General features: G+C 39.3%; 1 protein-coding gene and 1 pseudogene across 10 annotated transcripts in view; both read right to left on the reverse strand.

Annotated features, from left to right (window-relative positions):
• Nucleotides 1-1999: 1999 nt before the first annotated feature.
• LOC128098648 (calponin-2-like) lies at nt 2000-22739 on the reverse strand (annotated as a pseudogene).
• Rint1 (RAD50 interactor 1) overlaps nt 14579-26959 on the reverse strand; it is a 63480-nt gene continuing 51099 nt past the window's right edge. For 6 of the 10 annotated variants that reach the window (XM_052720319.1, XM_052720317.1, XM_052720316.1 and 3 more), the window contains one exon: nt 25323-26642. In XM_052720319.1, coding sequence (XP_052576279.1) covers nt 26450-26642 — 193 coding nt within the window. In that variant the 3' untranslated portion in view covers nt 25323-26449. Of the gene's footprint in view, nt 23151-25322; nt 26643-26959 lie in introns of those variants that run through there. The other 4 variants (XM_052720318.1, XM_052720321.1, XM_052720320.1 and 1 more) reach the window with 3 other exon arrangements.

Here is a 26959-nt window from a genome sequence, read left to right on the forward strand (position 1 = left end):
TCTTTGAAGTATTTGAAAATTACCTATCTAATTGAAATATCTTTGTATACCTAGAAAACCTAACTAACATGACTATAAGTTTGACTATTATAGATGACTATTAATCTGTATTTTTAATTATATGTTACATTTTTAAATGAGCTGCATAAACATAATACTTTAAACAAGAGTAAAAATATACATACAATATAACAAAATTGACTTTAAATTTGTATCAGTAAACTAAAATCCATACCAATGTAAAATATTAAGATTAACAGTTATTTTTTGAATTAAAGTAGATTCAATAATCTACCCTTTTCCCCACATTTCTATATCATATCCCTCTTTCTTCTTTAGAAAGAGATTGACTATGACCAATAACAATTTATAACCAACCCTCTAAACAGAAACAAATATCTATAATCTATTTTTTGGGAATGTGGGCATAGTTCTCTAGACTACTTCCTGCTGACTGAAGGCACTAGTAATCCTATGGAACCCTGAGAAAATTTAGGATAATTTTTAAGAATTGATTATAGTATTTTGTGAGGCTGGATCATCTTAGTCAGTGGCCTTGAAGCTGTTTTGGATGCTGCATCAACTCGGCCATTTTTATTGGTGTCTGGTCCCCTTGTTCTAAAATATATATATTTATTTATTTTTAAATGTATATATATGTATTAATAGAAATATAAACTGTGTGTTGTATACAAGTCAGCCAAAGATAATTTTTTGTTTTATGTTTGAGTAGATAAAATATACATTATGTATCTTGTAGTTACTTTAGGTTTATTTTTCGATGTCTAAAGTCAGGATTTCAGGGGGTCTTCCTCAATCAAACCAGATTTTCCATAACCCAGAATGAATCCATAGCCTTTCATTTTCTGTGCAAAAACAAAAACAGAACCTCTTTTCCAAAGTAACATTATCTTTTGACTTAAATTTTGAAATCAAGATATTTTTAAATATGTAGGTTGGATTAATCCAGCAACATTTATAATCAAATGTCTCTTAGCAACTGTTGTTTCTTCCTCCACATTCAAACAATTCAAGACAACTCAGTAACATACAGTATCCAGACTCTGCATATTTTCCATCTTTACGTGGCTTTTTTATTACTTTACTCCCTTTTTAAGGACTTTCTATTTTAAAATTATATATTTATTTTTTATGACTGTCTATACCTTCTCTTTTCTCTCTCAAGCCTGTGTGTGTGGGTATTTTTTTTTATTTTACAATACAGGGTTTCTCTGTGTAGGTTTGTGCCTTTCCTGGAACTCACTTTGTAGCCCAGGCTGGCTACAAACTCACAGAGATCCACCTGGCTCTGCCTCCCAAATGCTGGGATTAAGGGCGTGCACCACCACCGCCCAGCACCTATGTATATTTTTAAACACAGTGTAACACATTTAGAGGTTTTTTCCATATGAATCTGTCTTTATTCTGTATCTCTAACCCTTTTTGTCTGTATGAGCAGAAACCCTAAATCTATATTATAATTTCAAATATATATTTTTAAAATTAGAAGATAAAATAAAGGCCTTCTCTGGTAAGAGACCATTGTAGTTTGAGTAGAACTGGCTCCCCCACACTCACGTGTTTGAATGCTTTGCCCATAGGGAGTGGCACTATTAGGAGGTGTAGCCCTGTTGTAGTAGGTGTGGCTTTGTTGGAGGAAGTGTGTCACTGTGAAGGTGGGCTTTGAGATATCATATTCTCAAGCTAAGCCTAGTGTAGCAGTTTCTGCCTGCTGCCTCTGGATCTGATATAGAACACTTAGCTCCTTCTCCAGCATTATATCTGCTGGCATGTCACCATGTATTGTGCCATGATGATAATGGACTAAACCTCTGAAACTGCAAGTCAGTCCCAACTAAATGTTTTTCTTTATAAGAGTTATGGAGACCACAGTGTCGCTTCACAACAATAAAAATTTAACTAAGAGAGAGACATTTCAAAAAAACGTGTCAACCATAAAATTCAAGTTGGATTTATTAAAAGATATGGGGCCATTATTATGTAAAGTTACAAATGGAATGAATCATACAAATGCTAATGAAGAGACAAATCACATGATTGTTTCAATAAGTGTACAAAAGGCCTTTGACAATGTCCAAACTCACCATAATATAGGCTATATATTATAAATACACAGTCTACATACCCTACATGGAGAAAAATTCTAAGCAACTCTATTAAAATCAGGAATTAGACAAGGCTGTCCATTATCCCCACTCCTTTCAAATTCAGTGGTTAAACGACTAACCAAAGAAATAAGTTAAGTGAAGAAAATGAAATGACAACAAACTGAAAAAGAATTTGATTCATCCCTATTTACAAATGATACATTATAAATGAGAGATCTCCAAATTCCACTAGAAATCTTCTAGAAATGATCAACACATTGAGCAAAGTGAGAGGATACAAAATTAACTTACATTAAAAAGTTGTCTCTGTAAGCCCATTGAGGTACAAGAGTGTTCCAGCCCTTCCCCTCAGGACCCCTCAACCACCAGGGTTCCACTCACCAAACACTCTAAGTGCCCTAATGGCCAAACTTAGCATCCACCCTATAGAGCAACAAGCCCAAGCTCTGGATTAACATCCCACCAATCTGCACCCTGTAAAACTCTGTCCACTAAGAAGCACTATATAAACCTATCTTCTGCTCAGTTCTCTGCTGCTTCTCACCTGAGCAGAGTCAGCCACACTCCTGAGTTTTTCCATCCCAATAAATCTCTTGTGTGAGTTTTATTGTGTGATGTGATTCTGTGATATTCCTTGGCCCCTGACTCTAAGGTTCCAGGACACCTTTTCCCTCAGAGTTGTAACACTTACAGTCTTCACACATACCAATAACAACAAAATGCTGAAGAAGACTTCATGGAACTGCTTCCATTTACAATAGCCTTAGAACAAATAAATATAACTAGACATAAACCTAAATAAGGAGGTGAAAAATTTCTATAATGAAGAAAAATATTGATCAAGATACTGGAAGATATAAAGATATTCCAGGACATAGATTATTTGATTTAATATTATGAAAATGAGCAATGTGCTACAATACTTTTGAAATTCAATGCAATGCTCATCAAAATTCTAATGAAATTATTCACAGAAAGAGAACAAATGTCCTAAAGTTTCTATGGAAGCACAAAGATCCCAGAAATACAAAGAACCCTAAGTAAAAAGAACAAATCTGGAGCAATTACCTATTTTCAAGTTGTATTACACAGTTATAATAATAAAACTAAAACAGAAATAGTACAAAACAAACTTGGAATTAACAGAAAACATAAGAGGATGCTTCATCAGTGCATAAAATTACAGCCACCTCATTCCTTTCTTTAATTTCTTTTTTCCCCATTTAAAAACAGAGATTTTTATTCTTTTTGGTCCAAACAGGGTATTTCACATTATCTCACATTACAGAAGCCCCTGTGAGTCGTGTGCAGAACTTCAGGGATGGGGCAGATCCAGCACAGTTAATCAGGCTTATACAGAAAGAGCTGGGAGATACAAAACCCGGAGGAACCAGAGAGGGCTGCAGGTGTGGGTGACACAGGGACTTCTCACTCAGTTCCAAAGCCCTCTTCAGACCTCAGTTAACCCACTGGGGAGTGGGAGGGTGAGGTCTGAGGGCATTAGGAAGACAGAGTCCCTCAGAACATCTGCAGTACTTGAAACCCTTGGATGTACCCACATCCCTTTCCCTGAGCAAACAACAAAATACAAAAACTCTTGTTTTCTTTTATTGAAACTGTCTGCAATTTACATGAGTTTATAAACAAGAGACTGATGTGAAAGAGATGAAGAAATCAGAAACTTTGGAACACATGCAAAGCTTGACCCTTAGCCTGCAGGGAAATCCATAGCCTGGTTGTCCCACCGTATTGTTTCCTGCTTGTTGTGTCAACACTGAGAAGGAAGCAAAACATGTTGGGGGAGAAGAGAAGATGGGTAACTCATGCCTGTTGCCAGCTCTCAGGAACCTGAGGCAGGAAAATTATGATCAGCTACAGGACAGACATTGCTACACAGTAAGGCCCAGTTCCAAAACAAACCAGAATAAGGAAAAGAAAAGGAAAAACAAAACAAAACACCAAAAGTGTGTGGTGAATGCATCTTTAGTCCCAGTTGTGTACAGGCAGAGGAAGGGAAATGTACTCTGTGAGTTTGAGGCCAGCTTCATCTACAGAGTGATTTCCCAGACAGCCAGGGCTACAGAGTGAGACCCTGTCTCAAACAAGTCAACAACAGAAACAACCAATAAATAAATTAACTAATAAAAGGAAGAAAAGAAAACAGAAAAGCAACAAAAAAAACCACAATAAAACACAAAACCCGACACAGGGTGCTGATATGGGGAGCTGACACCCTTTTGTGCTCAGTTTCTGATCCCCTCTGGGCAGTAGACCAGGATCCTCACCCTGGCTGTCATCTCTGACTGGAGCCCAGTCAGTTGATAAGTCCTACGGGAATATGTGGAGTCATATTGCCACCCCAGACTGAAGACATGGCAGCTCTGGTTAGTTCCCTGTAATACATCTTCAGGGACATGGAAGAGTTATCATACCTGTCATTGCCCATGTTGGTGTTGTAGATGTGTTTCTGGTTCCCTGGAGTTATCATGTACACCTGACTGACATATGTGTTTGTGCAGTGGTCCATGCGTGGTAGAAGCACATCACAGAGATGTCACCTTGTACTGTATATCTGTAGCTTAAGTTTTCCTGCCTGGCCCACAGTCAGAACAAATCTCTCTCACCTGCCAGTCCCACAGCCTCTCAAACCCGACCAAGTAAACACAGAGACTTATATTGGTTTCAAACTGTATGGCCGTGGCAGGCTTCTTGCTAACTGTTCTTACAGCTTAAATTAATCCATTTCCATAAATCTATACCTTGCCACATGGCTCATGGCTTACCGGCATCTTCACATGCTGTTTCTCATCGTGGCGGCTGGCAGTGTCTCTCTGACTCAGCCTTCCACTTCCCAGCTTTATTCTCCTCCTTGTCCCGCCTACACTTCCTGCCTAGCCAATGGCCAATCAGTGTTTTATTTATTGACTAATTAGCAACACATTTGCCATACAGAACATCCCACAGCATATATCATTATAGACTTGCTTGCATACTTGTTGGTCTGTAGCCCAAAGATAAAGTGGCTGTCCTTCACAGTAGTATCATCAAAGTTCCTCTATTGTTTCTCTGAGTATTTGACCCTAATATCCACAGCACTCTGCAGGCCTTAGTCTTGGCCTTTCCCACAAGTAGAAGTATATACACTTGTATCTGTGTCATATTCCTGTTCTTGAACAGGTCATTGCACTTGAAGTGGTCCATGGAGTTCATACCATAACTGACCATGGCCTTGATGAAGCTGTACAAGTTTTCTAGCAGTTAGCATTTCTGCATAGAGTGGTTGATCTTGGGGACAGAGCCAGCTGCAACATGTTTATGATTGTTCTTAGGATGACCCAATCCCTGAGACCCTTCTAGAAGTTGGGGCCAAAGGATAGATAGATACATGATACACTTGACCCAGATGTGGAGTTTGGCTTCCTTCTGAGAGTTATTTTTGAATGGGATCTGGTTCTTGACCTGAGACAGGAGCCTTTAGGATTGCCTCTTGTTAATCTACATGGAGTTCATGGTGTGTGGCACCTGTGTAGGACCAATGTGGACCAGAGGAAGTTACTGTTATCAGACACTCATATTTTTGAAAGGTACCAAAAATACACAGTGAAGTACAGAATTAAATTGTACATATATCTATTACCCTGCACTAAAACCAATTTCAAATGAATAAAATAATTCCTTGTGAAACCTGAAACAATGATTGATTTTTAAAAAATTAAGACATCAGTGGTTTTCAGAGACTAAATTACAATTTATATAATCATGCCATTCTCTCATTCTATATAGTGTGGATATCAGGGTAGGTGGATATCCCAGTTGCTTTTCTATTGCTATGAAAAAAAAAACACCATGACCAAAAGCCACGTCAAAAGAATGGGTTTATTTCATTTTATTTCTTATATTCCACCATCCAGAGAAGTCAGGACTGGCTCAGGCAGGAACCTGGACACAGGAACTGAGGCAGAGTCCATGGAGAACTACTTCTTACTGGGTTAGTCCTCGTGCTCTCTTTACCCTGCTTTCTTATGGCACCCTGGTCCAAACACTCAGATGTGGCAAGATTCCCATTGAGTAGTGCCCTCCCATAATAATTATCAGTTGAGGAAATGTACGACAGGCTTGTTAACAGGACAATCTGGTGGTGGTAGTGGTGGTGGTGGTGGTGGTGGTGGTAGTGGTGGTGGTGGTCATGGTGGAGGAGGTGGTGGTGGTCTCAATTTATGTTCACTAACTTGCACCAATTTGACATAAAACTAGCCATCACAGTGGATAATACCATTTGTCCATGTGGTTGGATTAAATTTTATCAGGCATCTTAAAAAATGGCTGAATGGGGGCTGGAGAGATGGCGCAGTGGTTAAGAGCACTGACTGCTCTTCCAGAGGTCCTGAGTTCAATTCCCAGCATCCACATGGTGGCTCACAACCATCTGTAGTGAGATCTGGTGCTCCCTTCTGGCCTGTAGGGATACACACAGACAGAACACTATATGCATAATAAATAAATAGATAAATCTTTTAAAAAATGGCTGAATGTATTTCTGAAGCTATGTACACAGAGGATGAAGTGAAGGGTTGATAAACCATCTGAAGTTGGCTTCATCATCCTATAATGTAATGTCAAGGGAAGAATTAAGGAAAAATTAAGAGAGATAGCCAAGAGTGAAGATAAACTTCTCCCTGGATCCTGATCTACATGGATGTCAGTAAGTAACCTTATGCTTCAAGCTGCCACGCTTTCCCTGCTAAGATGAGCATAATCTACTCAAACTGCAAGACAAATTATAACCTTCCTCAAATAATTGCATCATTTCAGGCATTTTTTAATTATGAGGAGTGAGGTAAATAAATAACCTAGAGAAAGAATCCAAATGATTAGAAGAAAAATGGATAGGAATAGTGCAGATGAAAGTCAATCACATTTGCATACAATAAGCTCCTATATTTCAAAGAAAATGGGCTGCATAATAAAACACTAAGATTTGATAAATAATTTCAACAAATTAACAGGACAAAAAAATATACATATAAAAATTATATTTTTAGCCATATAAAAATTGATGGAAGGTATTCAGGAAAACATGTATGTTCCTATTGTCTTTTAAACTACATAGTATAAATCATATTCATATGGTTAAGAATATCTTTAGAGACCATTTTAATTCAGCATAATAAATGGAAGAAGGCACTAGGATGCAGGAAATACTCCCATGTTACAAGATCAAAAAAGTTAACATTTTAAAAATGACTATGTTGCCAAAAGTAATAGTGATATTCAATATGATTCCCATCAAATTTCCAAATATATTCCTAACAGATAGAAAAGTAGGCACTAAAATTCTTAAGGAAGCAAGGAAGACAAGAAATAACCAAGTGATTATGAGTCAAAGCAGTTACTCAGAAAATACAATGCAAAAAGTATATAACATCACCTGATTTAAAATACATAGAAATCAGAATCACACACACACACACTTGTTGTTTAGGCAAAAAAAAATCATATAGAAGCTCATTGAGTGTATGCTAAATGATAATAAAAAGGATAGTGACAACAAACTTTGAGCTACATTTTCAATAAAGCAAAATGTAGTTTCTTATATCATTTTAATCTTCTTTTGTCTCCTTCTGCTGATTCCTCCTATCTAACCTTTCTGTATTCATCATAACATCTAACAGAAGAATGTATTTCAAACCTAGAACTTGGGAGAAACTATCTCAAATTCTAGACTATGTCTTTAATAAGTTAATAATGTACCTTATATCAAGTCCCCAAATGCATCAATGGTCACACCAAATTAATCTCTCAACATATTATTATTTTCTTCTCATTCCATATATCTATAGAGGCTTTATCCCCCAAGAATGACTTGTATCTCCATAAATTTCCAACATACATTCTGGAATCAAACAATAATAAAGAATGACTTTGGAAAAATTCCAATGGATATTTTGGTACATAATATACAGCTTATCAGCCATGACTTTACTCATACAAACATAAAAAAATGGGAAAATGAAGCATTTGATATGTGAAATAATGCAGCATAACAAGATTTTCATCTATGGACACTAAGGGACAAGAAGTAGGAAAATGACTTAAAACTCAGGTATGAATCTTATCTGCCTTGATATGTAAAGAGAGGAAGTTTCCTTTTATTCAGGATGATTAAGAGAATGTTTGCAGCCGGGCGGTGGTGGCGCATGCCTTTAATCCCAGCACTCGGGAGGCAGAGGCAGGCGAATCTCTGTGAGTTCGAGGCCAGCCTGGTCTACAAAGCGAGTTCCAGGAAAGGCGCAAAGCTACACAGAGAAACCCTGTCTCGAAAAACCAAAAAAAAAGAGAATGTTTGCTTTTGTCCTCATTATTAGCTTTAAATTAATAGGAAACCCATGCAGTTACTGAGGATTCTTCATATATCATGTAAAATTAATACGCAGCAATGTGAAGATCCACAGTAAAAATATTGGATTATGGTGATATTTTATTTGTACTGAAATGTGATTTTATTTGTATGTTAATAAATAAAGTTGCCCAGGGGTCAGAGCTATTAGAGCCATAGCAAAAGCTGGGTGTTGGTGATGCATGCCTTTAATCCCAGCACTTGATAGGCAGAGCTAGGTAGATCTCTGTGTGTTCAAGGATACAGCCAGCATTGGAGACACATGCCTTTAATCTCAATACCAACCATAGAAAATCTGGAGGTCTGTACAAACAGGCAGTGATGAGGTGGTCATGTGGTTGGGTTTACAACCAATGAGAAGGCAGAACAGAAAGTCTATATAAAGACAAACACACAGGAAGTAGGTCTCTCTTGGCTGAAGAGGCTAGCTGCAGCAGACGGGTAAGTCTCTTAGCTCTGATCTCTTGGCTTTCTTCTTTGCATTGGTTCTGTGTTTCTTATTTAATAAGATGGTTGGTTACATCTACATTGGATAATAGTAAAAATGATGTTCAGTGTGTCTATATGAGCTCATGGGCCCTTCATGAACTTTTCACTCCATGTCTTATTTAGGATCTACTAATGAAATCAACTTACATGATTTTCAATGGTGTTCACACATGGTTTTTGGCACAGGTTTGGTTATGAATTTTCTTAAGGGATGTTCGTCCTTAGCACAGTTATGATATGGACATCATTTTCATAACATGTTTTCCAGACTCTGTGTGTCATATCATGAGGTTCTCAGATGCAGAGTCTTAGACTTGAATATTTCTGGTTCCTCCAGGGAGTATTACAAAGGACAGAAAGAACTGGAAGATATGCGTGGCTTCCCTGCTAAGCAAAAAGAACCAGACAGATACATATGTATAGGCAGAAGTTTCTTAGTCCCGCCTGGCCCTGCGGTCCCACAGCCACTTATAAATAATCACTCAGAGGCTTATATTAATTATAAACTGTATGGCCTATAGGTCAGAATTCTTGCTAGCTAGCTCTTATAACTTAACTCAACCTATTTCTATTAATCCATATGTTGCCATGTGGCTGTGGCATTACTGGTCTTTTGGCATCTTGTTCCTTTGGTGGCAGGCTGGTGTCTCCTCCATCTTCTTCATCTTTTCTTCAGTTCAAATGTACTAAATAACCTTATCCTGCCAAGCCATAGGCAAATGCAGCTTTATTTATCAACCAATCAGAGCAACACATATTCACAGCATACAGAAAGACATCCCACAGCACATTTCCCAGCTATCTCAGTCCGTAGAGAATGGGTCGTGGGGTTCTTGCCCCATGTTGGGCACCAAATAAGCAATAAATCCAGAGGAGTCTGTTTAAGAAGTATTAGGGAAATTTATTAAGGTAAAGTGAAGAAATACACTCATGAATACAGAATGGAGTAGACAGCTGAAGTCATACTCTGATCTGACCAGGAGCAAATACACTTCACAGGCAGGCAGCATGGAGAAAGGGCATGTGACTCTTCTCCCTTTTCTCTTAAGAGGTCATGTACAATGGCAGGAAACACCACCTCTTTCAGGCCCTATAGCCGAAGGTCATGGGCAGAGCAAATACCACTACATACATGCTTGCATGCAAATGAGATATATAATATGTCTGAATACTCTTGACCCATACCACCATTGTTCAGTCCCAAATCTGAGCAAACATGGATGAGGTGTGCATTTTATTTTTGTCATCTTGGTCTTGAATCTTCCTGTCTTCTTGTGTAATTTGACTGACATCAAGTGCTTTTGGAGAATAAATGACACTAAGAATCTGGATGAAGATTGTATATTCATGATTGTCCTTGCCCCAAAACCAGTGAGAAAATTTATTTTAATAAATTTCTGGATAAGAAGTACTTGTCGTTTTTCTTTTCTCTTTGGCTATTATCTTTAATAATTTCTGTGAGTTTTGATAGTACAGGGCAGACACTGCATGTACCTTTTGTCTTCTTAAAGACACTACTTTGCAAATCACCAAAATTTATTTTGTATTTTGCTAGTGAGTGATTTACTATTTTAAAATGGAAGTGATAGTATTTATCTTTCCACTGTCTGCAATGTTAGAAGTCGAGAGATATGGCACTCTCTACACGCTTCCATGATAAATATCCATCCTTCTGACTGTTGACACCTGGTGCACCAAGGATTCCCCTTACAAACACAATTGAAACCACATTTAGAAATTGAGTATTAAGAGATTTCAAGAAAATGTCTTTCTTAATGTTTCCCAATGTTTCTTACATCAGTATATATTTCCTCACACATGTATAAAAGGGGATCTAATCTCTATGTCCCTCATCCTGGGAGGTCTCTTCACATAGCAATTTAGTAACTCCTTCAAATACTGCTTCACATACCTTATTCTATTAAAAGGAGTATGCCTTCTAAAGTCATAACTACAAAGTAAGTGATCTCCCAACTGTGACATTTTTTTTTTCAAGACAGGGTTTCTCTCTGTAGTGTTAGTGCCTGTCCTGGATCTCGCTCTGTAGACCAGGCTGGCCTTGAACTCACAGAGATCTGCCTGCCTCTGCCTCCCGAGTGCTGGGATTAAAGGTGTGTGTACCACCACCCAGTACAACTATCACATTTTTATGTTGTCACATTTTATTCTGTTTCATTTCTACATCTGCACAATTCTGGATTCAGGGTTTTCTCAATGCTGGATATTTTCTCTATATTGTAGCTAACAAATTTTGAGGTCTGTAAAACTGTTTTCAACTCTGGAAAAAAATATATCATACAAAGAGACTAAAGACAAAATTCACACAATTATCTAAATAGAAGCAGAAAAAGACTGGCAAAATCCAACATGCTTTTATATTAAATGTACTATGGAAAGTAAAGCTGGAGGAAATATACTTCAGCATACTAAAGTTTATAGACAACAACACTACATCCATCATTTGCTTAATTAGACAAAATCTTGGAACAATCCCAATTAAATTAGGAATGACATAGAGCTGTACACTATCCTTACTACTTTTCAATATCTTATATTAAGCACTAGTGGAGTGATAAGGCAATAGGAATACAAATAGGAAAGGAGAAAGTCAAACAATCTCTATTTGCAGATGGTCTGATATTATATGTAAGAGTTTTTAAAATTTTTACCTGAAAATTTATACAACTACTCAACAATTTCAGAAAACTGTCAGGATACAGAATCAACTTACAAAAATCAATAACTTTTCTAAACACCACCAACAAAAGCTGCCAAACAAAGATTATGGAGACACTGTCATCCAAATAGTCCAAAAATATAGAATAACAATGCAGAAGATTTCAGGTTTCAAGAAATTAAATACAGGCTGGAGAGATGGCTCGGTGATTTGTTTGTTGTTTTGTTTTGGTTTGGTTTTGCCTCAGTGATTAAGAGCACTGTCTGCTCTTCCAGAGGTCCTGAGTTCAATTCCCAGCAACCACATGGTGGCTCACAACCATCTGTAATGAGATCTAGTGCCCTCTTCTGGCCTGCAGGGATACATGCAGGCAGAACACTGTATATGTAATAATAAATCTTGAAGAAGAAGAAGAAGAAGAAGAAGAAGAAGAAGAAGAAGAAGAAGAAGAAGAAGAAGAAGAAGAAGAAGAGGAGGAGGAGGAGGAGGAGGAGGAGGAGGAGGAGGAGGAGGAGGAGAAGAAGGAGGAAGGAAAGAAAAGAAAAAAAAATCAAATACACCAAATCCTAGTATTATTTCTAGCATGTTGCATGGTCTTTCAAAACGACCTTTGCTAAGATTATAATCTGAACTATTTACTTTGGTGTTGACTGTTGGCTGTTGGCTTGCTCTAAATTGCCTTTATTATGATTAGGTATGTTCCTGTGTTCCTGATCTCTCCGTGACCTTTATCATGAAGGGGTGTTGGATTTTATCAAAGGCCTTTTCAGCATCTAGTGAGATGATCATGTGGTTTTTTTTCTTTCAGTTTGTTTATATGGTGTATTACATTGACAGACTTTCATATGTTGAACCATCCTTGCATCCCTGGGATCATAGTGGATAATTGTTTTGATGTGTTTTTGGAGTCTGTTTGCCAATATTTTATTGAATATTTTTGCATCAATGTTCATGAGGGAGAGTGGTCTGTAGTTCTCTTTCTTTGTTGCATCTTTGTTTGGCTTGGGAATCAGGGTAATTGTAGCCTCATAGAAGGAGTTTGGTAACATTCCTTCTGTTTCTATTGTGTGGAACAATTTAAAGAGTATTAGTATTATCTCTTCTTTGAAGATCTGGTAGAATTCTGCGCTGAAACCATCGGGTCCTAGGCTTTTTTTGTTGTTGTTGTTGGGAGACTTTAATGACTGTTTTCCTTATGTGCCTCTAGAAAATTTTAAATTTCCAATTAAATATTTTCTTGAGTATCTGTGTGTGTTTAAAAGATAAGGATTGATTTACATTCTTCTATCCTTTTTATTTATGATGAAAATATTCCATGTAAGTTCCCAGGAATCCATAAGGATGACCACATCTTAGACTACTGGCAATAATGGAGAGGGTGCCTGAACTAGCCTACCCCAGTAATCAGATTGGGGAATACCCTAACAGTCATCATAGAGCCTTCATCCAGTAACTGATGGAAGTAGATGCAGAGTTTCACAGTCAAGCACCAGGCTAAGCTCGAGCTCCATGATTCCAGTCAAAGAGTGGTAAGAGGGATTATATGAGCGGGGGAGGGTGGATCAAGATCATGATGGGGAAATCTACAGAGACAACTGAACCAAGCTTGTGGCTGGAGAATTTCTCTCCAGCTCCCGCCAAGCCCCGGAAGTCTGACAGCCCACTTATAAACACACAGACTCTTATATTATTTAAACTGTTTGGCCTAATGGCTCAGGCTTCTAGCTAACTAGTTCTTACATCTTAAATTTATCCATTTCTATAAATCTATACCTTGCCATGTGGCTCGTGGCTTACCGGCATCTTCACATGCTGCTTGTCATGGCGGCGGTTAGCAGTGTCTCTCTCCACTTTCCTGTTCTCTCCTTTCTCCTCTCTGTTAGTCCCACCTATACTTCCTGCCTGGCCACTGGACAATCAGTGTTTTATTTATACAGAATGATATCCACAGCACAAGCTCACAGGAACTTTAGACCAACAACTGTGGAACCTGTATAGGATCAGACTAGACCCTATGAATACGGGAGACAATTGTCTTGCTGTGGGATATCTTTCTGTACACTGTGAATATGTGTTGCTCCCATTGGCTAATAAATAGGGTTGTTTTGGCCTATTGTAAGGAAGCTTAGAGGCAGGTGGAAAATCCAAGAAGAGACGGGAAGAAGAAAGGCAGAGGCAGAGAGAGATGGTAGCTACAACCTAAGGAATAGCAAGATGCCAGCAGACCAGTAATGCCACAGTCATACGGCAACTTATAGATGAATAGAAATGGGTTGAGTTATAAGAGCTAGCTAGTGAGAAGCCTGAGTCATTAGGCCATACAGTTTATAAGTAATATACGCCTCTGTGTGTTTACTTGGGTCTGAGTGGCTGTGGGACTGGGCAGGACACAGGAAAACTTCTGACTACATTGTGTAGCTTGGTCTGTTTCAGAGGTCCCTGGCAGTGGGATCAGGATCTATACTTGGTGCATGAGCTGGCTTTTTGGAGCCCATTATATATGGTGGGATGCCTTGTTCAGGCATGATGCAGTAGGGAAGGACTTGGTCCTGTCTCAACTGAATGTACCAGGGTTTGCTGACTCCTCATGGGAGGCCTTGCCCTTTTGGAGGAAGAGATGGAGGTAGACAGGTGGAAGGGGGAGTGGGAAGAGGGATGAGAGGGGAATGTGTATGTGGAATGCAAAATGAATTTAAAAAAAAATTTTAAGAAAATATTCCATGTATATCTCAAATGTTACTTCATTTTTCTTACTGTCCTCTTGGGGTATTTCTCATTATCTTTTTATGTCCATATTTTAAATTATTCTATCTGCTTTATTATTTCCATCATTTATTGAGATTGAAAAGAGGAAAAATACAATATACAGTAATGAAATACTAAGAATGACTTTGAGATGTTTTGAAAGTTTATTATATATAATAAACTGGAAAATCTAGAATAAATAGGATAATTTCAAGACATGCAATATCAAAATTAATTCAGGAAGTATCATCTTATACTAGATATTAGAGGCTACTGCTCTATACATATTCAATATAGTACTTGAAGTTCTAGCTAGAGCAATAAGACAACAAAAGGAGATCAAAGGGATACAAATTGGAAAGGAAGAAGTCAAACTTTCACTATTTGCAGATGATATAATAGTATACATAAGTGACCCTATAAATCCTACCAGGGAACTCCTACAGCTGATAAGCACCTTCAGTAACTGGTGGGATACAAGATTAACTCAAAAAAAGCAGTAGCCTACCTATATATAAATGATAAGAGATTGGAGATTAAGCTCAGTTGTAGAGCACTTGCCTAGCAAGCATAAGGCCCTGGGTTCAGTCCTCAGCTCCAAAAAAAAAAATGATAAATAGGTAAGAAAAAAATCAGGGAAACATCATCCTTTACAATAGCCACAAATAATATAAAATACCTTGGGGTAACTCTAACTAAGCAAGTGAAAGACCTGTATGGCAAGAATTTTAAGTCTTTAAAGAAAGAAATTGAAGAAGATATCAGAAAATAGAAAGATCTACCATGTTCATGGATAGGTAGGGTCAACATAATAAAAATGGCAATCTTACGAAAAGCAATCTAGAGATTCAATGCAATCCCAATAAAAATCCCAACCCAATTCTTCACAGTCCACAAAAGAACAATACTCAACATCATATGGAAAAATAAAAAACCCAGGATAGCTAAAACAATCCTATACAATAAAGGAATTTCTGGAGGCATCACTATCCCTGATTTCAAGCTCTACTATAGAGCTATAATAATAAAAACAGCTTGATATTGGCATAAAAACTGACACGTGGATCAATGGAATCAAATTGAAGACTCTGACATTAACCCACACACCTATGAACACCTGATTTTTGAAAAAGAAGCTTAAAATGTACAATGGAAAAAGGAAAGCATCTTCAACAAATGGTGCTGGCATAACTGGATGTCAACAGGTAGAAGATTGTAAATAGATCCATATCTGTCACCATGCACAAAACTCAAAGCTAAATGGATCAAAGACCTCAACATAAATCCAGCTATACTGAACCTAATAGAGGAGAAAGTAGGAAGTAGCCTAGAATGCATTGGCACAGGAGACCACTTCCTAAATATAACACCAGTAGCACAGACACTGAAAACAACAATAAATGGGACCTCTTGAAACTGAGAAGCTTTTGTAAGGCAGAGGGCACAGTAAATAAGACAAAACAACAGGCTACAGAATGGGAAAAGATCTTCACCAGCCCCACATCTGACAGAGGGCTGTTCTCCAAATTATATAAAGAGCTCAACAAATTAGACATCAAAATACCAAATAATCTGATTACAAAATGGGGTACAGATCTAAACAGAGAATTCTCAACAGAAGAATCCCAAATGGCTGAAAGACATTTACGGAATTACTCACCATCCTCAGTCATCAGGGAAATGCAAATCAAAATGACTCTGAGATATCATCTTAACACCTGTCAGAATGGCTAAGATCAAAAACACTCAGGATAGCTTACATTGGAGAGGATGTGGAGCAAGGGAACACTCCTCCACTGTTGGTGGGAATGCAAACTTGTATAGCCACTTTAGAAATCAGTATGGCAGTTTCTCAGAAAATTGGGAATCAATCTACCTCAAGACCCAATTGTGGTGATATATTGTGTACCCTAATAAACCTTGCCTTGAGGATCAGAGGATAGAACCAGCCACTAGACTAGACACAGAGGCCAGATAGTGGTGGTACACACCCTTAATCCTGTCACTCTGGTTCTCTGTGAGTTCAAGGCCACACTGGAAACAGAGCCAGGCAGTGACACCTTTAATCCCAGGACTTGGAAGCACACAGGAAGTAATGGCAGGGTGGAGAAAGTTGTATAAGGTGTTAGGAAACAGGATCTAAAGCAGTTCAGCTGAGATCAAGTGTGGACTCGGAGACTTACAGTCTGAGGAAACAGGATTGGCTGAAGAGTTGGTGAGGTGAGCTTAGTTGTGGCTTGCTCTGCTTCTCTGATCTTTCAGCTTTCATCCCAATATCTGGCTCTGGGTTTTTTATTATAAGACCTTTTAAGATTCATGTTACATCAGCCTTGAGGCAGGGGAAGGGGCTTAAACCTGCCTCTACTGAATGTACCAGGTTCTGCTGACTCCCCATGGGAGGCCTTACCTTGTTGTAGGAGGGAATGGGGGTGGGAGGGACGGGAGGAGGTAAGAGGGGGATCTGTGATTGGTATGTAAAATAAATTTTAAAATTTCTTAAGAAAAAAAATAAATGGATAAAAAAAATTTTAAAAAAAAACAAGATTCGTGCTACACCTGATGATACTACTCTTGGGCATATACCCAAGGAATGCTCAATGATACCACAGTATTTTTCATAGTAGCCAGAACCTGGAAACAACCTAGATGACCCTCAACCAAAGAATGGATAAAAAAAACATAGTACATTTACACAATGGAATATTACTCAGTTGTAAAAAACAATGACATCATGAAATTTGCAGGCAAATGGATGGAACTAGAAAATATCATCCTGTGAGGTAACCCAGACTCAGAAAGACAAACATGGTATGTACTCTCTCATAAGTGAATACTAGGTGTAAAGGAAAGAATAACCAGACTATAACCCACAGCTCCAGAAAAGCTAGTTAACAAGTAGGACACTAAAAGGGATGCATGGGTCACTCTGGAAATAGAAAATCGATGAGGTCTCCTGGATAAATTGGGTGCAGGAGTGGGTAAAGGGTAGAGGGGAGAATGTAGGGGATGGGAAAATGAGTGATTGGGATGGCTGAGTTGGGGGAAAGATGGATAGGGAGAGCAATGAAAGTGATATCTTGATAGAGGGAGCCATTATGAGGTTAGAGAGAAACCTGGTGCTAGGGAAATTCCCAGGAATCCACAAAGATGACCCCAGCTAAGACTCCTATAAATAGTGGAGAGGATGATAGGACTGGCCTTCCCCTGTAATCAGATTGGTGAATACGCTGTCACCATAGAGCCTTTATCCAGTAACTGATGGAAGCAGATGCAGAGATCCACAGCCAGGCACCAGGCTGAGCTCCAGGAGTCTAGTCGAAAAGAGAGAGAAGGGATTATATGAGCAGGGGGGTGGGGCTCGAGATCTTGATGGGGAAGTCTACAGAGACAACTGAACCAAGCTTGTGGGAACTCAAGAACTCTAAACTGACAGCTGTGGAGCCTCCATGGGACCAACTAGGCCCTCTGCATGTGGGATACAGTTCTGTAGCTTGGTCTGTTTGAGGGACCCCTGGAAGTGTGACCAGGATCTATCTCTGGTGCATGAGCTGGCTTTCTGGATCCCATTCCCTATGGTGGAATGCCTTGCTCAGCCTTGATGCGTGCGGGGGGTGGAGTGTGTGCTTAATCCTGCCTCAACTGAATGTACCAGGCTTTGTTGACTCCCATGGAAAGTCTTACCCTTTTAGAGGAGTAGATAGGGGGGCTGGGGCAAGGTGGAAGGGGCAGGTAGCAGGAGGAGGAATGGGAGGAGGAATGGTGGTTGGTAAGTAAAATGAAAATAATTTAAAGAAATTTAAAAAAGAAATTAAATAAAGAACTAAGACAAGATCATAGAGACCATAATAGTGTGTGTGTGTGTGTGTGTGTGTGTGTGTGTGTGTGTGTGTGTGTGTGTGTGTGTGTGTGTTTTCCCTCTCTCGACAGCCTCAGAGAATTAAGTTTTGTTCCCTCAAATAGAAAACTCAGAGGTCCACCAACTCAAGCCCTGAGCTCTGGAGACTGGTCCTCAAGGCAGCAATACGAAAATATCAATGCCCCCAGACAACAGAAAGCAGTCTAAAGAGCATGACATCACCATTCCTGCCTCACCAGTCACACATTCCTATTTCCTCGCATTTTATGATATATAAGAGGAGGAATGTTAGTAAACCAAGGACCACCCAGCCTGCCTTCAGTCACCCAGCACCAGAGGTCACAGCCACCAAATATTCTCCCTATAGTGCACACACGCTATACCTGTTTAAAAGGTCCCTGCCATCAGGGACCCTTTCTCTCTGTCTCTGTGTATCTGTGTCTGTCTCTCTCTGTGTCTGTCTGTCTGTCTGTCTGTCTGTCTGTCTGTCTCTCTCTCTCTCTCTCTCTCTCTCTCTCTCTCTCTCCCCACCCCTTTCTCTCTTGTCCCTGGTCTGAGGTAGCCTTTCACTCCCTCTCCCTCACTAAATCTCTTGTGTGAAATCTGTTGCATGATGACTTTGTGGCATTCCTTGGCTCTGACCTGCCAAGGTACTCTGCTGAAAAATATTGACATCCTCCCCAAAATCAAACATGAGAAATAGCCTCTTGGTACCTGCCTCTACCTTGGTGTGGCAGGAAGACTAGGAGAGGACTCAGAGGGTAGCAGAATCTGGGGACTGTCTAGCTCCAGGTCTACCCCTTAGTAATGAGTGTCAGTCTCTTCCACTGGAAACTGGAAACAATAGTACAGAAGCTCATGGGAACATAATGAAGATCAAATGAATTACAGCTAAACCAGCCTTGGCTAGGCAAGCAACAGGGCTTTTCAATTCCAAGGAGTCTCTAATTTAGTAAGGAAGCTAAACATCTGACACCATGAGCTGCTGGGATCCTCCTGGGGAGCCAGATTTTCCTGATATTCTCATACTTTAGACATACCATTTCAAAGTTTGGGTTATTTCATAATTTTTTGTTGGTGTATGGTAAGAAGTCATGTGGAGATGAAAATGGCATTGCATCCTCCCAGGGCGATTGGGCCTGCTAACCTTCATAATGTGTGCAAAATTCCAAAATGTCCATTTCCTTCTAAGGAAAGAAACAGAAATACCATTCCAACTCAGGAAATAACGAAAACTAGTAAGACCACCTAGGGGATGAGAAAAGTCTTTTGAATTATTTTTATTTTAAATTTTTATTTAAATATATAAAGTTTTTTTTGCCTGCATATATGTCTGTGCATCATGGGTGTACCTGGTGCCTGAGGTCAGAAGAGAGTGTCAGATATCCTGGAACTCGAAAACTGGAATAACTTGTGGTTATGAGGCACCATATGCATGCTGGGACCTGAACTAGATCCTCTGCAAGAAAAACAAGTGCTCTTAACCACTGACTTATCTCTCCTTACCATTAAATTTAAAACACAAATTTAGTACAGCCAACGTTCAGAACTGTCAATGCTATTTTACACAAATGTCTACAGCTAGTGTATCTATCTGTCTGTCTGTCTATCTATCTATCTATAGATATAGGTATATAATGTTTTGATTACATTTCCTTTGGTATTTTTTCCTCTAAACTTAATACTATTTGCTCAGTTTTCTATGTATCACTAATTCACCCAAATATGTGTGTGTGTGTGTGTGTGTGTGTGTGTGTGTGTGTGTGTAACTCCACATGTATAGTTCCTCTCAGTATTTAACACTGTGACCCTAGCTCTCAGTCTTCTTGGTCTAATATTAACTCATATGTTGTCAGGGGTCTCTCTCTACACTGGTGTATCCAGATTCTTAGCATCTTGTCCAAAGTATTGAAGAAGCACACAAAATAGAAAGAAGCTAAAGATTTTATTGAGAAGCAAACAGAGTACAGGCCAGATAGACCACCAGAGAGCATTGGGCTCTGAGTGAGAGTCACTCAAGAGTCACTGATTGCTTCCTAAGGTTTCTTTTCCATTCCAAAAGTAGGAGTTGTTTGCTAAGGGTAATCTACAATGTAAGTAGTTTTCTGATTCTCTCTTCACTTTAAAATTATATATATTCATTCATTTATTCAGTGCATACATATATGCAAGTGTGTGAAGCCTAGAAGGCAGCTTGAGGTTTCTTTTCTCTCCTTCTGTTATGGAGTCCTGGGATCAGACTACACCTAGTTTCAGAATGTATTTGGCCACAAAGGGGGAGTTATCAAGGCAATGGAACTTGACCCAACTGCCTGTTTGGAGAGAGGTGAATATGCAGCTCAATGCAGGTGGAGTTCCCAGGTTGCTGAGTGCATTGTTTGTTAAAAGGTGCGTGTGTACGTGTTGTGGTGATATATTGTGTACCCTAATAAAGCTTGCCTGAGGATCAGAGGACAGAGCCAGCCACTAGATTAGACATAGTGGTCAGGCACTGGTAGCACACACCCTTATTCCCAGGACTTGAGATCTCATGCCTTTGCTTGGGAAGCATACATGTCTTTAATCCTAGGAAGTGATGTCGGGCACAGAAAGGTACATAAGGCATGAGGAAACAGGAACTCACTCTCTTTAGACTGAGAATTTCACAGAGGTAAGAACTAGTAGCTGGCTATTCTGCTTCATCTTTCCGCTTTCACCCTGATATGTGGCTCTGATTTTTTATTAAAAGACCATCTAAGATTCGAACAACATCCGGCGTCCAATTTGTGGGGCATGAATTCATGAAAAAGATGCTTGCTTTGCAGACCCTGGCTCGGGTCCAAGCGGCATACGGCCAGAGTCTCAACCCCACGTGAGCTGGAGTCCTTAATCCACTGGCTAAGGTATTTATTGTAGCCTCTCTGAAGCAAACTCCATAGGTTTCTGGGCTCCAAAAACCATAGGAGTTAGCCACTTTCTTGTGTTCCCTGTGCAGATGGCTGGATTTTTCACTTCTTTCCTCTCCCAGTGGGTTTTGGCTTTCTCTGGGCCACCCCACCTCGGGCTGCTGCCACACCATCATCTGAATCTTATTGTCGGCAGATCTGGTGAGTCAACTGGGATTTGTTAAGGACAGGAATTAGTTAAAAGAAAGTTTTTTCCCACATCAAAAAATGGTAAACATTTTTACAATGGAGGGTGTTTGGTCTCTGTTTGATAAAAAATTAGACAGTCTGAAAAATGGAACACTTAAGTGAGAGGATAATTAATGTAGATGGGATTTATATAATGTCAATTATAAATATTATGTTTGATCATTTTTGTCTTATCATTAAAAAAGTTGATTAATATGAGTGTCAAGATAAAAATTTTAGAAAAACTTGTTAAAACAGATCATAGACTTCTGCCATGACTGTCTCATTATTTTTGGAAAGTAGATTGGATTTTCTGCTTTTAAAATCAGTTCAATAGAAGAGCCTGTTGATCCAGAGCACTGCTTCTATGTTAGACATAAACATGCTACCTCGTCAGAAAACTGAGTCTAAGACTGTCTCTGTTCCCTGTGTCTTAGCTGGCTAGCTTCTTCCCTGCATCATGCTGTCCCATCTTTCTGGTTTCCATCTGTGTCTGAAAATTAGATCTGGGAACCTAAAAAAAAAAAACCCAGGTCCAGTCTCCATGCTGTAACACTCAGCCCTCTGATGTAGAGCACTGCTGAGTTCAGTTACATAAGTGTTCTATGCTGTAGTTGAGTTTCATGGGAGACTGAATCCGCAGTGACTGGCACAGTACTTTGAACATAGACATCTAACTCTTAAGTGACTATTTCTACTTATGACACAGTTTAATTTCATACAACAATGAATTTCAACTATTTATTTGCAAAAAAAAAGAGAGAAACTTTAATTTCTCTTTAGGAACAGCTGAGAGTCTTGAAGAACACTTCCTTTCTTTACTGACATCATGTCAATGTTTGAGATGGTGGACTACTCTGGCAGAGGCTGCTTATCATTTGTGCAGTATAAAGGTCAGTGTGACCTACAGAGTAAGGCTACTCCATAACTTCTCCAGTTGAAAATAATTATTGTTCGTAAATTTTCATTTCTTCTCTCATTCTCATTTTTCCAGCCCTAAGACACTTGGGTCTGTGTGTTGCAGGTGAAGTTTTAAATAATGTACATTTAATAAATGGATAAACTCAGGGACAAAGCATAAGCTCTTTAGATTTTAATAACATGGTATGATTTTGAAGTATTAATACCAAGCACAGGAAGTACCACTCCCCTTTCTTGATTAGTGTATGTGGATGTGGGTGTGCATGTGTTTGTGTGTATATGTGTGCATGCATGGTCATGGAGGTCACAGAAATCTCAGTTGTCAATTTTCACCTCCCACCTTGTCTTTGTTGCGTGCTGCAGTGCTGTGTACCCCAGGCTAGCTAGCTCACAACCTTACAGGATTCTCCATCTCCACCTTGCACCTTGCTGTAGAAGCAGAGTTCACCCTACTGTGTCCAGCTTTACATGGGTTCTGAGGATTCAAACTCAGGTCCTCACACTTGCACAGTAAGCACTTTACCTACTAAGCCATCTCCCCACTCAACACCCATTACCTTTTGGGTGAAATATTTCATTCCCTTTAACTTTCAGTAACTACAAAGAGAAAGCAGGGAAAACTTACCCTAAGGAAAGAAAGGAGTAATGATAGAGTTAGAGAGAAAGTTATAGAGGCGGCCTTATTCTTTTTCATTAGGAAACCTCATCAATGTGGGGCATGTTGGAGTATGCCTTTAATCCCAGCACTCAGAACTCTGTGATTTCAAAGACAGCCTGATCTATATTGTGAGTTCCAGGATAGGCAGGGTTACGTAGAGAGATCCTGTCAAAAAAAAAAGGAAACCTCATCAATTCGCAGGCATGAAGTGAGGAAGTCCAGTCTGCTAGTCAACACAGTAGTTGGAAAAATGTCTGTATATAATATAGAGTAGGGCCAGTGAGAAGGCTGAGTGAGTAAAGTGAGTCCTGTGCAAGCCAGGAATCCAGTTTGATCCTTAGGACTCACATAAAGGCAGAAAGGGAGAACTTATGACACAAAGTTGTCCTCTGATGTCCACATGCATGATGACACTCCCTCACTCACTTCATACAAATATACACAATCATATGTGTGGATTAACAGGACTTTAAATAGATAATAGCAGGCATGATGATACATGCTTAGAATCCCAGTACTTTCTGTGGGGGAGGGTGACAGGAGGATCATGAGTTATAAAGCAAGTCAATCAATCTCTCTCTCTCTCTCTCTCTCTCTCTCTCTCTCTCTCTCTCTCTCTCTCTCTCTCTCTCTCCCAGAAAATAGAACAGAATGTATCTTAAAGTATTTTCTCAAAATTACTTTCTGTGAAGTAAATAAGAAACAATGTAGGGTAGTTGCAAGCCTATATTTTTTTATATTTTATTTATTTTTATTTTAAGAGTATGAGTGTTTGCCTGAGTATATATCTGTGCACCACATACATGCAATGCCCTCAGAGGCAAAAGACGGCATTGTATCCCATGGGACTGGAGTTATAGCCTGTTGTGAGTGACTACTGTGTGCTAGGCACTAAGCCTGGGTCCTCTGGAAGAGTAGTTTCTTTTTTTTTTTTTTTTTTTTGTTTCGACATTTTTTTATTACCGCCTATAAAAACTACAGAGAGAGAACTATCTGGTCTCCGTGAAGAACTCTTTCACGGCACTGTTCCTTCACAGCGGCCTTCACCTCACCAGCGGCCATGCTGGCGGTTCCTCTTCGTCAGTACACACTGCAGGTCTCTGAGCCAGGGCCTCACCTCCATCTTCCCGTTTATGAATCAAATTCACTCTCAATCCATTGATTAGAGGGAGCGTATTTTTTTCTGTTCCACGAAGAGAACTTTTTTGTTCACGATTGGATCATAATGAAGAGTAGTTTCTTAACAGCTGAGCCATCTCTCCTGCCCTTAGCCCAACAATGTTAGATTGAGATAATATAGCACTGAGAGTACTAAATAAATACTGTATTGGGGGGGAAACTAGAATAAAATTTTATAGATATAGAAATCTTCTAATTAAGCTCAATTTGTGTAAAAGCTTTACTCTCTGAGGATTTATTAACAAGGGATCATTGCTTGGGCTGGGGATATTGGTGGAGGACTTGCCTTCATGAGCAAAGCTCCAAGTTTGATCTCTAATACCACACATAAAACATAGCCCAAGACCAAGGACATGTTAAGAGGAAAAACAAAGTTTAAGATTTTTTTCTCAGGTCAGGGAGATGGCTCAGCTGGTAAAAGGCTTGTTGAACAAGTATAAGGATATGACTTCAAATCCCCAGCTCACATGTAAAAGCTGGGCATAGCTGCTCATGTCTGTAACCCCAGCACTGGGAAAAGAAGGTGGAGCCCTAGAACTCACTGGCCATCCAGTCTAGCTAAATCAATGAGATCCAGGTTCACTGAAACCTTGCCTCAAAAAATAAGGAGGGAAGCAATTGAGGAAGACACTCAACATCAACCTCTGGCCTCCACTTGCACAGACTCAAATACATACATACACACATACACACACCACACACACACACAGGATTTTTATCTCATCAGCTACATAATTATTACCACAGGCAAATGACTAAAGCAGTATCTGGACTATAAATTGTCCAGATACTACAGAGGAAAAAGAAACACCATTGTCACAAGAAATGGAACCAGGAAGGGCAGAGGAGTTGCTTAGTGGTAAAGAGCAAAAATATTTGCCATTGACAAGCAAGCATAAAGAGCTCATTCCCTAGAACTCATGTAAAACCTAACATGATGATTTATAATTGTAATGCCTGTCTAGGGGAGGCAGAGACAAGAGAAACTCTGGGGCTTGCCCAAAGTCCCAGTGAGAGACCCTATCTCCAAAACAAGGTAGACATCTTGAGGAACAATACCCAGGTTGACCTCTTACCTCCACAGGCACACACACGCACATGTATATCCCACACATGCACAAATACATACACACACCTGCACACGAATGTACACACAAATACAACTAGGAAATACTTTAATAGAAGGACATGAGAATTGAATAATAGGAACAACCATAGCTTAACCACCACCTCATAAAACCGCTTATGTTGTTGGTTTGGGGGCAGTTTGTTTTGTTTTGTTTCATTTCTTTCTCTGGTGAGACAAAATCTCACTATGTTGCCCAGGTGAGTCTTAAACCCACAGTGATCCTCCTGCCCTGGCCTTCAGCGTTCTGGGATTATAAATTCTTCCACCACTTATGGTGATATTTTATTTGTACTGAAATGTGATTTTATTTGTATGTTAATAAATAAAGTTGCCTGGGGGTTAGAGCTAATAGTAAGCCACAGCGGAGCTGGGTGTTCATGGTGCACACCTTTAATCCCAGCACTTGGTAGGCAGAGCTAGATAGATCTCTGTGTGTTCAAGGATACAGCCAGCATTGGAGACACACACCTTTAATCTCAATACCAACCATAGAAGACCTGGAGGTCTGTACAGACAGGCAGTAACGAGGCGGTCATGTGGTTGGGTTTACAACCAATGAGAAGGCAGAACAGAAAGTCTATATAAAGACAAACACACAGGAAGTAGGTCTCTCTTGGATGAAGAGGATCGCTGAAGCAGGAAGGGTAAGGCTCTTAGCTCTGACCTCTTGGGCTTTTATCTTTACATTGGCTCTGTGTTTCTTACTCAATAAGACGGTTGGTTACTTCTACAACCACTCCCATCACACTATGCATTTCTTATATAAATATAGTGAAATCCAAAACTGAATAAAGGAACCTCAATTATCAACATACGTTTAGAATATATTGGCTGTGTTTATCTTTCTACAACAGCTCCCCTTGATTAGCAAAATGAAGGTCAGTTACGGCTGACTTTTGCTTTCACACTGTCTTCAGATATCTGCACTCCTATTTGTAATCCTAAATATGTAATTACTCTGCTTCTCTTGGTTGAGTTTTCTGTTCTTTGTTTTCTTAGGAACAGAAGGATGGAGGAAGCATGGTCATTATTTTAGTGACATTGTAACTCAAGATAACAAATGATTCTACCAAGTTTTCGTTTGTCCAGTTTCATTAATCTGGCAACTTCAATACAACTAACTGTCTTCTTTGCTAAACAACCCTTTTCTCAACCCTTATTTCCCAGTGTTAGGCCAGTTTGTCCTCAAGTTAAGCAGAATCTCAACATCTTGCTGAGCTAGTTTGTAAATTCCAACTTCATTTAAGGCTGCTGTGGCAGGAAGGTGCTCAGAAGCTGACTGCAGGACATCTTTGAGGAGTAATGCAGAACCAGTGTTCAAATTCAGAACGATGCAGGCTTCTTTTACACTGTTTAGGAAGACAAGAACGAAGGGAAGGAGAGATCCTTTATGGCACCATCCATAGGACAACAATGACCTATGGAGAGTCTATACAGCCATTTCAAGTATCTATGGACTTACCATTTAGCTCTTTAAATATGCTGAGATTACGGAAGTTGTACAGGATTAATAGAACACTAGAGTTTGTCTCAGTACACTTTTTGATGTTAACAGATTATTAAATATAGCAATGAATTTAGGTAGAATTGGGACATAGGAAAAAAAGAAAAGGAATAAAAATGAACATAGCAGAAAAGACAAAAAAGCTAAACAAATCAAAACCAT

The sequence above is a fragment of the Peromyscus californicus genome, unplaced genomic scaffold (genome assembly GCF_007827085.1).
Source record: "Peromyscus californicus insignis strain IS unplaced genomic scaffold, ASM782708v3 Scaffold_6__1_contigs__length_162567912, whole genome shotgun sequence".
Classification (NCBI taxonomy): Eukaryota; Metazoa; Chordata; class Mammalia; order Rodentia; family Cricetidae; genus Peromyscus; species Peromyscus californicus.